Source organism: Haemaphysalis longicornis, unplaced genomic scaffold, assembly GCF_048455015.1.
Source record: "Haemaphysalis longicornis isolate Haplotype H1 unplaced genomic scaffold, Haemaphysalis longicornis Haplotype H1 scaffold_1, whole genome shotgun sequence".
NCBI lineage: Eukaryota > Metazoa > Arthropoda > Arachnida > Ixodida > Ixodidae > Haemaphysalis > Haemaphysalis longicornis.
The window spans coordinates 256,386,106-256,398,886 of NW_027526203.1; the positions used below are offsets into that span (position 1 = coordinate 256,386,106).

Here is a 12,781-nt window from a genome sequence, read left to right on the forward strand (position 1 = left end):
TTCCCAAGGAACATGGCTTAAATATTCCCCGACTGACTGGCAATGTCAATAATCTTGCAGAAGGAAAGGCTATGCCGGCCTTTCCTTCTGCAAGATTATTTAAAAGACTAGTAATCATTACTAGTCTGTTCAAAGGCCAAGTGGCAGCTTGATGCTAATGCACTACAAGCATTGCTGCCTCCTTTCTGTACAGCGGCGTGGCTATGCACCCATGGTGCCTCTGCTTGTAAGCTAATGCCTAATGCAGGTCACGTACACTGAACCATATACAGAGTGTTACGGCGACAATTGGGACACTTTAAAATTTTTTCCTGAGCGAACCGCTGCTAGGTTCTCGCTCAACCTCCACACGAAGGTTGCATTTTGTGGTCTATTTTGTTTGACACTCGGAACGACGCTACTTGCCTGTTTATTCTGAAAATAAATAAAAACGATTTTCGCCTACGGAAAAATGGCGGCCAATTTTGCTGTGCGAGCCCGTGCAAGCTGTTCTTAGAGCGACGGCGCCACCTGGCGTATACAGAGCGAACCAATGATGACTATATCTTGACCTAGATCTAGCAGTAAAAGCTCACATGCTTGTGTGAAGGATCAGAGAAGCATTGAACTTTCACAAAACTTAAAAGCATGACGCAAGGGTGCAATGGGAAGAAGGCCGCATCTTTATTGTAGCAGTGTTTATATACCGAGCGAGACAAGAAAGGGTGCGTACCCTCGCCACACTATCGTATCAAAGGGGGCGGGTTTGACACGAGGCGCATGCTGTGCAAGATATGATACAACATTGTCGCTCCCACACAAATGCGCAAATGGCAGTGAAAGGAAACAAGCAATAAGATTTTCAAGCAACATTACCTGCCCGGATGGACGCCTCAAATTTATTGTACGGTTTAATGCGCTGAAGCAACGCAGGCGACGAGGCGCGCCGAAGTGGAGGGCTCCTAATTAATTTTGACTATCTGGGAATCTTAACTCTTTCGTTACCACGGAAAATTGACCGATTTTTTGAGGTCTTCTCTAGAAACATTTTTTCTGCACTGAACGTATTGGTTAGGCATATATTGCAGTGACATAAAATGCAGATTATTCAATTTCCTTTCTAACGACACAAGTTTTAATGATTGTTTCATTAATAATGATTGCGAAAAAATGAACAAATTCAAAATTTTTGTCCACCCATCGAAGGAAATAGACAAAAGGAGGTTGTATGTATCAAACCACAAGTACTAAGAAAAAATTTAGAATATACATTTTTAGGTAAACATTCCATAAACCCGTCCTAGTAAAAAAATTTATTTGCTCGCCACAATTTGCCAGATATCAAATAAAATGCTAGCACGTGTGGTGCCTGTGCCTTGCGTTGAAGCCCAACCTCTATTTTAAATTTCGCAATTTTGGATGCTTTTCTGGAAGAAATCTGGTGGTTTGACATTATTAAAGACACCATTTAGTCCCCACATGATTTAAAAACACCTCGCAATGATTGTGGCCATAAGAAGGTTCAAGGCAAGCAAGCGATGCGAAAAAATTCACTTGGAGTTGAAAACGAAACTCGGTGGCAGATGCTTGTCGACGTTGTGATAGTCAACTTTCATTTGCAGTTAATTATTATCTACTGACTCACTATGGTAGCCCTGCTTGCAGGAATAAGGTGCTATGCGCTAGAATCATGCCCAGCAAGCATCTACCAAGTAGCTGTCACGCTATGAAGAGAGTTCAGCACTATGAGCCTCCCAATTGCAGCGCCAGCTAACATTTTCAAAAAGAAACAATATCAAGCCTGTTGGAGACTTTCATGAAAATAGGTAGTTCTACTAAGCAGCAAAACTAGACCCCCAGAAATACCCTCACATGGGAATGAAACTGGGCGGTGAACAGCTGGTGGTGTTCAAGGCCAACTAGAAGCACTCTCCTCGTCTGAACTGATATCTGACGACCTGGTGTTATCTTTCGACTTTCAGCTGAATCTGTTATCGCAGAAGTAAGAAGTGGGTGAAGTGGAATCACGAGCGGCGCCCATTTTTCGAGGAACAGTAGCGGGCGACGGAGTGCGCCATGGCAAATCAGCAGGAAGTTGTATAACTGTGTAGTAGCGCCAAATATGAATTTCCCAATGCAAAAACGAAACTGAAACTGCTGTAAACTGGTTGAAAATGCCAGATCCACTTGTTAGACATGCGAGAGACCTTTAGAAATAAGCTATGGCTGAATAAAGCTACCCTTTCTCCAAACCAAAGATCACTAATGAATAGCTGGTGTCATTTTTAGGTAATTATCACCTCTCAACGCTGTCGGACTACAAAGCTGACAACATAATTTGGTATTTTACTGGCTAGGAGCCCTCTGATAAAAAAATATTGAGGGTAATGCTGCATAACCACAAGTGGCATGCTTTTTTGTCAAGTGCAGTAGCCATGCCCTTTTTGCGAATACGCGCGCACCTAAGCTGGCAAAAAAATGCCGCCAAAATCTCAATGTCGCCCAAGCGGGAAAATTTAAACTGATTCTAAAAGCGCAGTGCCTAGACTAAACACTGGGGCACATTAGGTGTACTACAACTACACCGTGTCGAAATCTGCAATATAAAGCATCGATCACCCGTGATCGATTTGAATAGGCGCGGTAACGAAAGAGTTGACATGCACCGAAATCTCGTCCACATGGGCGTTTTTGCTTTTCGTCCCCATCATTTAGAATTTATTAGCTGCTTTGGTTTGCAGAGTTCTGTGTGTCGTTCAAGCGCTCACAATAAGCAACCATGAGAGGCAGTCCAAAATCAGAAGACGACTGCTTCATCCATCTAACGATGCCCACATGGCCGTGCTCGGTAGTGCCATACCAGACATACAACGCTTCAAAAATGGCCGTTCTTTTTTATTTTTGTTTTCAACTTGCAAAAATATTTTGCCACCCTTACTGTTTATGGCACTTTGTGACAGTTCTTGGTGGAGAAACTGGAACATAAAATGTACAAGGTGAAAATTTGATTTAAATTATCTAACCATTTGATCCATTTCTGTAAGTTTCAAACCCTGCCTTTGAGCTTTATTCAGCACTAAAAGTGCACAGAAAAAAACTAAAGAAGTGTTCTAGATATCATCTTTTTCTATGCTACAACAAGATGATATTTAGTACAAAAAATTAATTTCTGCTTAAATTCATCTGAAAAATACTTGTACTAACAATATAATTTGTTCCCAGTATGCTTTCATTATTCAGTTTCAATTCATGGTGAAAAAAGTTTGACGTTCGCTCAATTATAATTATACATCTGGTAACCAAACCCCTTCCAATGTCCAGTACTTACTAATTTAGGCACGCACGAGGACACAGGTTCGTTTCCTGGCCACGGTGGCCGCTTTTCTGATGGAGGTGAAAAGCAAAAACGCCCGTGTGTACGAGACTTCAGCGCACATTAAAGATCCCCAGGTGGTCGAAATTAATCTGGAGCCCTCCACTATGGCACGCCTCATCACCTGTGTTGCATCGTCACGTTAAACGACCCTTCAATCGATCAACTAATTTAGGCACCAGCATAACGACACAAGAAACACTTACATACAGTTTTTGCCAAAAACCTACATGGGGTACATTTTCAAAAACATACCGGAGTCACGTAAAATTTCTTTCTAATTAGTTATGCCAGTTGTCTAGCTTCACCATTAATCCTAAGTACACACATCACAAAGCAATAACAGCCAGAAAGGCGACTGCTATCCCTGTTGCTACTCGAGATTCGAACACGCACGGCACTTTCGAGCAGCACTCACCCGGCTGCAGGATGAGCTTCGCTCCTTCTGATCGTCCTGCACTGGGCCAGAGAGGCAGGTGCCATCCAGGCGCTCGAGGCGGACAACTGGCGGTGAACGGGCAGCCGCTGTCCCCAGCTGAATGACCCTGACGGACTGCTCCCCCTTCAGCAGGGACAGCAGGTGGGCAGTCACCCCACCCTGGGGAACCACGCCAAACGCAAGGCGGGGAATCAAGCCAACGTGCATGGGCAGCGGACGCAGGGATTCCTCCCCCATCTCCTCGCTGTTGCCGTAGTCAAGAAAGAAGACTGTGAGCTTCCCATCGGGACACTCCTTCGTCACCTGCACAGGTAGGGAGGGAAAACAGCGGGCAGGTGCTCTCACTCCAACATTCATACCTACCTGCTCCCTTTTCCAACCCACACTCTTGGAGGATGCAATGCAACATCCTCAGTGATGTGATTGGGTTGAGTCATTTTGGAGCAGCTTTTCGAGCAGCCAAAAGTAGGTTTTGGAGCAGCCAGAACAAGCATTAAGATTTGAGAAATATTGCTAGAAGGGGAGCAAAACAACCGAGAGGAGCCCCAAAAGCAGCATCCTGCACACAGAAATGTTTAAACAAGTAAAATGCCTTTGGTGCGCACGAGTTTCTGCCGCACAGATGTCTTTTAGCAGTGACAAGCACCGAAAGAGTTTGTGCGAGTGTGTACATGCATTCACTGCATGAACCAACAGATCATGAAAGAACTTGAGTTTTATTTAAAAATGACTATCAGGGTAGCATTCCAATCAGTAGGCTACAGAACGTTTCGTAAAACCATAATGAACGACACACAGTGACAAACAACAGAATGTACCGAGTGCATCTTATGTAAAAGCTTCTAGCACCCAGCCTAGATGTCTATTTCTTTCCGGGTTCCCAAGACGAAATTGCATGCTACATGTTCTCTCCGACTTCTACACTCGCTTTCAATTTGCAGGGGACTAGGATTGCAACAACAACTCTCTGGCTTTTTTAAGCGGTAAGACTTTGTCTTCATGAAGCACCTAGCTTGTGAAAGAGGGTCACCTATGATGATTGAGTAGGTGGACCAACGGCTAACTTATTTGAAACGAAGACAAAAAAAAAAAAAAAAAAAAAAAAAGGTGAAAGGTGAAAACGTCGACCACATTCTTTATGAAGAAAGTTTTATCATAAAATGCTTTCCTGAAGCGCTCCTGTAGCGTTCCTCCTAAACGACATGTTGATTCAGGCAAGATCACTTTCTTCGAAGCTCAAAACTGCTCAATAAACCGGCTTACAGCCGGTCCCAAATTGAGCCATCTTCAACTTTCGTCCCTTCCCCTTTCCCGCTACCTACCCTTGCAATGCCCTCTCCATCTCGACCACTCTGAGTTAGTCACGTGAGCTCCTGCCAAGCTTTCATCATCATCATCACCACAATCTACGCCCACTGCAGGGCAAATGCCTCTCCCATTAATCTCCAATTATCCCGGTCCTGTGCTAACTCGCCAAGCTTTATTGCAAAGCAGATAGTAAGGCGTGAACCCAAGGTCAGTCAGTGTCAGTCTACACGCACTCTGCAAACTTGCTCATGCAGCAATCAATGTTACAGCGCAAGAATGGTGAATGCAGTATAGAAAACATTGCCAAAAAACAAATAAATCAACTTCAAAAAAAGAAAAAAAGAAATGCCATCAGGGATTCAAACTTGCGAATTGTTATATTTTTATCGTTTCAAGCAGCTTAGATGCTGAATAATAATAACTTCCTGAATAATGCTTGTGCAGTAAGACCGTCCCCCTAACTCCCCCAAATATTTTATCTCTAGCGACTGCATTCCGTAGGTAGAAAAGCGATCACAAATGTGTGGTTGTGTGCTGGCCACTGTGCTAGTTCACCCAGCACAAGTGCACCATGGTTTCACGATGTAAATAAAAGTTTTGGCTGATTTTAATTCCTCAGTACCTATATTAACTTCCCTGACTCTTCTCCCGCCTTTAATTGGGCTTCGATTTTTCTACTAGCATACCAGTCAGCGAAGCGTTGCACGTGCGCCTGTGTGGAGCGACTTTGACTTGTCGCTCGATGCAGCACTAACGTGTCGTGGCTTAGTTTCAACTGAACGAACAAATTGCGACGACCCGCCGGCAGCCGGTCGACGGAACGCTGCAACGACTGATTTTGTCGGAGGGTTGGTGAGCCGTGCAGTAGCACAGTCAAGCCAAGCCATCTCATTTGAGTGTCATATGAAACGTGATTGGAAATCGGCAGGGAGGATTCAGAGAGGAGGACAGCACCTTAGAATTAGTTTTTCTACTAAATAAAGTCGTGTAAACACAGCGAGAGTGGTCGAAACATGGCCTGCAGACTCCAGACTACAATTTGCGCTAGTAATCCCGCAATGTTTGAAATCACTCGAGTCCCTTTAAAAGTGCACGCATATGAACGAAACGTACACAATGCTACACCTGGAACGCAGCTGGTAAAATAAAACCCCCACATTACAGTGTGTAAATACTTTTGTGCACCCTTTGTCCTAAAAAGACTGCCCTGCTTCTTTAGAGCTAATCAAAAGGGACCTTGATTGCCTTCCCTTTTTATCAGCACATCTCTACATCATGAACTACAAGATGCTTCTTTTTGCAGCATAATAGGACTGCTGGTTTATCAAATGCACCTCAGTTTTGGCTAACAGTCAAATTCTTTTAACATGTGGGCAGCTTTGTTCCTCACCAACACCGGTGATGTGACTGGCCCGAGTTTTTTAAAAGCAGTTTTGGAGCAGGAAAGTCTGACTTCACATTCCCTTTGAGCAGAGACAAATCAGCACACAAAATGGTGGTTCGTAATGCTTGAGCAACTAACTTTACCTCCCCTCAACAGGCAACTTTGCCCACTGATGTCCTTTAATATGCCAATAAGCAGCAATAAAATGGTGTGCTCCAGCTCCTTTCAAAGCAATCAAAGACCACTTTATAAACTTATAACTTTATATAAACTTCAAAGCAATTTAAAATCACTTTGTAAACTTATAAACATAACGTATACATTCACTTTTTTTTAGTTTCAAAATGACCAAATTACCCTTTCTAGGGCCGTCTCGGGCTAACTTGCTCCTCTGCAGAGTACACTTTCTGGCTCCACACATTAAGAAATGCGCCATTTTTGCAGGATTTGCAAGCAAGCAAATCTGATCATGGTCTTATCAGATTTGTTTGCTGCTCGTTTTTGTCATCACTAGTGGATTTGATAGTCCCTCCATGGATTGACTGCTTAACAAAATTAACTAACTGTAGGGCAAAACTATTGCAAACAAGAAGCAATCCATGATTCATGTGATGATCCCCCAGCAATAATGACAAGTTTGAACAACCGAGACGTTATTCTTGGAGCTTCACATTGCAACTACAGTATTTGCTATGAATAAAAGAAGAATGCACTAATGATCCAGCATTACACTGCTACAATTACTGCCAGCAAAATTTTCGCATGGCTGCTGGTAATAGGAGGCTTCATTCCCCACCCCTTTTCCCCACTTTTATTTCCCTTCAAAATGTCAACTTTATGCTCACCTTCGCACGTGCTGGGATCCCATATATGTGTATATGCAAATCCACACACTTTGGAGGTTTAACACGCCAAAGCTACACATACTGGTGCAGACTACAGGTTCATTTAAGGGGGGACGTGGCTTTCAAAATCAACTTTTTTATTTCTTTGTGGATTTTGATGAAAATTGGCACAGCAACTGGAAATGCTTCTGTGATAACACCATAAAAATTTCAAGGTAATATTTTGATAACGTTTTTATTTATTACATTTTCTTTCTGTTCCGCTTGTACCGAGCTTGAGCGACTTATAAAACATGATAGAAAACTTGTTCGGAGTGCTTTGCATTCCCAACTGAATGGACGAGGTCGTGACAGTTTTAGAATTTTTTTTTACAACACAATGTCTGAGTTTTCATTTTTTTTAGAGGTTAATGTGCAACAGGCATGTCGACTGTGAACGACTATTTGAATAAAAAAATCACAAAAAGCAAATCTGGAAAACCAGGAGTGTCACGACCTGAACTGTTCATCAAGGAATGTAATGCAAGAAACGGAATCAAAATAGACCAAGCTGTCACGAAGAAATCCCTGGAACAAGCGACACAGGTGGCAAAAAAAAACTGTTTTGAGAAAACGGCTTCCGAAATTGCTACATAGGTTTCACTTATCAAAAGTCGTCACGGTTGTAGCCTTTCATGTCCTTTTGAACATGGGGCTTCTGGAAGGCCTTGCCTTGAAATTGGAGTGCCTTTTACAGCCTCTCTTTCCACAAAACATCATTTTCAGCTCCTCTGTGAAGAGTACATAGCCCAGTTAGCAGACCAAACGGAGGGGGAGATGGCTTTCAATGGGCTTTCAGTGCAAAGTAGGTTAGCTGGTTGGCTGTATCGCACTGGACAACTTCCCTTTGCAGTGTTGTCCCCATGGCAACAAGTGAAGCATTTTTTTTTCTTAAATTTGAAAATTTCTAGCTTCTTTTATGTTTTATTACTTTGCCTGGCGCAGCAACTTAGTACTCATACATGCAGGTGTTCATTGCCAAAATTTTGCATACCACAAGGATGCAAATGAGCTACTTTGAAGCTTGGTATAATATTGTGCATAACTCCAACTTTGATGGAAGGGGTCTTTTTTCACTACTTTTGACATTCAAGGCATCCAATATTCTCGCAGCACAGTCAGTATGCCCTAAGCCATAGATTATATGCATTGGTATCAATAATTTCCCTAAAAAAATCACTGTTAGATGCTGCGACAGTAAGGTAAATTTTTAACGCAGAGAACATACTTTTATCCCTATATTCCTAACTCAAACCTGTTAGCATGATTATTAGAAGTGCACGGGAAACGTTGCGCAAGAAAGGCGATATGGCTCGCGCGCATTGCACGCTTACCGCGACATATTGTACTTTGATTATCCCTGATATGGCTTGTCAGGTCGCTTTTAAGATTAAATCTAACGTCGCAGGCATTTATTACAACTACTGGCGTTCAATAATAACCGGTTGCGCAGACATGTGATGCTCCTATGGCAGACATGTGATGCTCCAATGCGCGTCGCATCGGCTATGCCGTGCGCGCCACAGCGCTTGACGCGTCGACCGTTTCTTTCCCAAGGCTAGCGAGCCCACAATCAAAACACAGCAATAACTAGCGTGTACCGATTAAAAGTTCACTTCACAAACCGCTACCGCAAAGGCGCACACCGCGTCACACTCCGAGGTCTGGCGACGGTAGAGTCACGCGCACCACGAAGCGTTCGATGACCTCCGCCTTTCGAGCCACACAACTTCCCGTAATCTGGCTTGTGATCTCAGGCCTTCCCACCGCGATAACGTCCGTGTTGAATACCACAGACTGAACAGAAACTTCGCCGAGCGAAGCAGCGAAAATGAACTCAAACCGGCCACGCTACGCAGCTCAGGCCAACGTTACTAGAATAGCTTCAGTTGTCAAACTCTCCGCCCGCCGCTCCATCCAGCTTCGCAGCAGACACTCCGCTGCAGCCCGCCTCAGCCTAAACCCCTTGCGGACAGATTGCTTGCGGGTGTTTTACGCGTAGTCTGACGTGTGCGGGCGTTCTCAATTGAAGAAATTGTTATATCAGACGAAACCGATATCCACACACAGCGGCTTGGTATGTTTCATCGCGTATTTTACTTTAAAAACGGGTCTCCATCGGCGGCCATCGCGGTTTTCTGAATTCTGCATAAACATACGCGCGTGAACGCATAAAAAAATGTAATGATGCGTGCATGAAGTTTGAAAAAGTGCAGAAGCACCGGGCAAAGTGTTTAAGCTCTGCTTAATTTATCCTTCATGCTCTGTAGGCTAATATCGCGTGCCCGAGCGAAAGAAGCAGATGTGTCCCCTGCGTCGTTCTCCTGTTTCCGCCACTACTGGTAATTTGGGGCTACTGCACCTCTGAGATGTCGCGGCACAATTTCTGCGTCCTGTTTTTAATGCGGAGCTTATTCGGTTCCACAATACTTGTTATGTGCGAAAAAAGACAACTCCCGAGGCAACAGGTGTGAAGCGCATCGCGTCCTGTTCTGTGATGCGTTGGAAAACAAACATCCTGGTGTGTTAGATATTAGCACGCGGTCACCACCAAAGTCGCGCTCCCTTCAAAGCATGATTTCGACCGCAAGCATATACAAGTCTCATCATTGAATATGCATCACTTTCAAAATTTAAACATGGCTTACACTTTAAAACCATACGTTTAATTACTTGGATATGCACTTTGAGCAGACTAGTTAGCAAATGTTGTACTATTTTCAAGGTCAGTAGTCAAAAGAAAACTGCTCGTTGTGTGTATGTGTGACTTCGAAATTGCCGCCGTCAATGCTCGGGGGAAATTAAAGTTACTCTTACCTTTCCTCTGCACTCTGTATCAATCCGATGTCGTGTGCTAAAAAACGTTAGGACAGTTTAACGGGCTAACGAGAACACATTTATGATTGATACACAAAAAGAACAGCCAAACTATTGCGGGTCCACAAATAAAAGAAACAAAGTAAACCAGTGTATCATCCACATATATAGCTGACACTACGAGCCCAACCCGGGCCCAGGGCCGGTCATTTTTTTATTTCTTAGACGGTGACAAAAATTTGTTCATGTTTCGTTGAGTGCATTTGACAGCGGGCAATCAGACGGAGCATCTAGTGGACGTTTACAGCACTCATGGACTGAAATGCAAAAATTTAAGATAAATTAGAGCACACACGTTAGATTCCAACGTCTTCAGTTCACGGCACGTCAGCGTAATAATAGCTGGTATTCTTACATCAGAACCACCATCACCTTTGTTGACAATAATCTTGGCAACGCCCGACGAGTGTCTCTGGAAAAAGCTTGTTTGCTGAAATAATTTACTCCGCATTTCAATACACTAGTACTGTAAATGCACTGAAATGTTTTACCTGCAATGGTTGTTTAGCGGTGCTGTTTCTATAGCTCGCGAGTTCGATTCCTGGCCACGGCGGCCGCAATTTGCTGGGGGCCACAGGTAAAACACACGTGTACATATACATAAGTGCACAGCTCAAAGTCGTCTGAATTCATCCGTTCCCCAACCGCCACGGTGGCGCATTGGCTAAGGCATTGTACTGCCGAGCACGAGGACGCAGGTTCAATTCCTGGCCTCGGCGGTCGCTTTTCTGATGGAGGCGAAACGCAAAAAATGCCCGGGTGTACGAGATTTCGGCGCACGTTAAAGATCCTCAGGTGGTCAAAATTAATCCGGAGCCCTCCACTACAGCGCGCCTCATCGCCTGCGTTGCGTCGGCGCATTACACCCTACAATCAAACAATTATCCATATCTTTGGCATGTCATATGCCCAAATTTCAAATATTGATGCATTGCATGAAGTTCAATTAAAATATTAAAATAAAAGTACACTTACTATCAGTCTTGGTTGTACGTTTTGTTTTAAGACGTATTCTGCTAACATTTGGAAGCGCGTGAAAGTAAACTCTGAACGTTCTTTTTAATGTTTTTTTCCTACACTTCACGTAGGAAATACTTTGGGCCCATGCCCATGGCTTCAAGAACCAGCCTAGCCCAGGCCTTCGGCGTCGAGCTCGAACCTGGCACGGGCCCGCGGCATTGTGCCCGGGCCCGTTTAGGGCCAGCCTATTAACGCTACGGGCCGCACGGACCTGCCCGCGAACTGTTCCGGGCCCGGGCGTTCGGGTCAACCGGGCCTGTGCAGAGCTCTAAATTCTGGTTGACGAAATTGGACGCCAACCGACAGCCAAGTAACACGCCAAAGTTGTTCACCGCACTTCGCCCCTGCTTCGCCCCATAGAGTTTCTTACAATATAACTAGAGGGGAAACTGGCGCTGCAATCGTACGCCTCAATGGGCGTGATGGGTAGTTGTGGATTCGGATTGGCGCTCGATGGCTCGTGGAACTTGCTATGGATTGCAGGCAGTTTTGTTTTCGTTTTGGATTTACATGAACGCATTTGCCTACGCGTGGTGTTGAGAGGAGTGATCAAAAATACGTTTATCCTTGAACTGCATGCCTTGCGTGCACTGACGCCGCCCTGAGTGGAATGTTTAATAACCAGAGTTGCGAATTGGGTGGGTTATCAATTCACTGCCGCACAGCGAGCACGAAAACACAAATGACGGCGCTCTGTGCGGCGAAGTTGTCTGCTAATTAGGAGTTGCGGCACTGCTCATTCGGCAGAGCAATGTATTGTCAAAGCTGACGACGGTTGCGAATCGCCTGGAACAGCCACACCTTTCGTACGAACGCCGGCTCCTACGGTGTAGAACATGGTAGAACAGCAGCACCGGCGGCTGATAGGAACGCAGCTTGATGGATGTCACTAATTCAAGCAAGAATAACTTCTCCAAAGGTAATCGGTTTCTTTTTTTTTTTATGAGCACAAAACTTCTCTTACTATTACAAACCACCAGCGCCGAAACTTTTACAAGTAGTTATTAAAGAAGTCCGCGTCCTGCTGTAGTTGGTGGAAAATGGCAAACCTGCTCCACAAACCTCCTCGACCCCGCGTCTGCTCTTTATTTAAACGCGCCGTTTTTTTTCGTAGAAAACCGGTTTTTCGTCACTAACTTTCTTGTTCGCCGTGTATTTTGTAAACGGAGAACCAGGCAATAAGAGCTTTCTTGTCAAAAAACACATTTTGCGCAGCCACAAGCCCGTTTTGATCCTACGCAGTCCGGTTCCAAAACTACCCATCATTCCCATTGAAGCGTAAGCGCCGCTGCCATGTTCGCGTTGACACTAGCGCCAGTTTCCCCTCTAGTTATTTGTATGAAACTCTATGCTTCGCCCCACCCGTCGACGCGGCCGGCTGGGGAGAAACGGGGAGAAGTGAAGCTCGATGCGACTGCAGCGCCACGAGGCGCGCGGGCAAGCGGCGGTTCCGCGCAGCGCCGCCAAGTTTTACAACTGAAGCTATTCTAGCAACGTTGGCTCAGGCGGTCACCATC

The 12,781-nt window shown here is 44.7% G+C and overlaps 1 protein-coding gene across 5 annotated transcripts in view; it reads right to left on the reverse strand.

The window, feature by feature from the left end:
• Positions 1 to 12,781, reverse strand: part of LOC144144590 (tudor domain-containing protein 1-like) — a 100,507-nt gene that overhangs the window by 10,470 nt on the left and 77,256 nt on the right. For all 5 annotated transcript variants that reach the window (XM_077676127.1, XM_077676110.1, XM_077676103.1 and 2 more), the window contains one exon: positions 3,771 to 4,094. In XM_077676127.1, the coding sequence (XP_077532253.1) occupies positions 3,771 to 4,094 (324 nt within the window). The remainder of the gene's footprint in view (positions 1 to 3,770; positions 4,095 to 12,781) is intronic.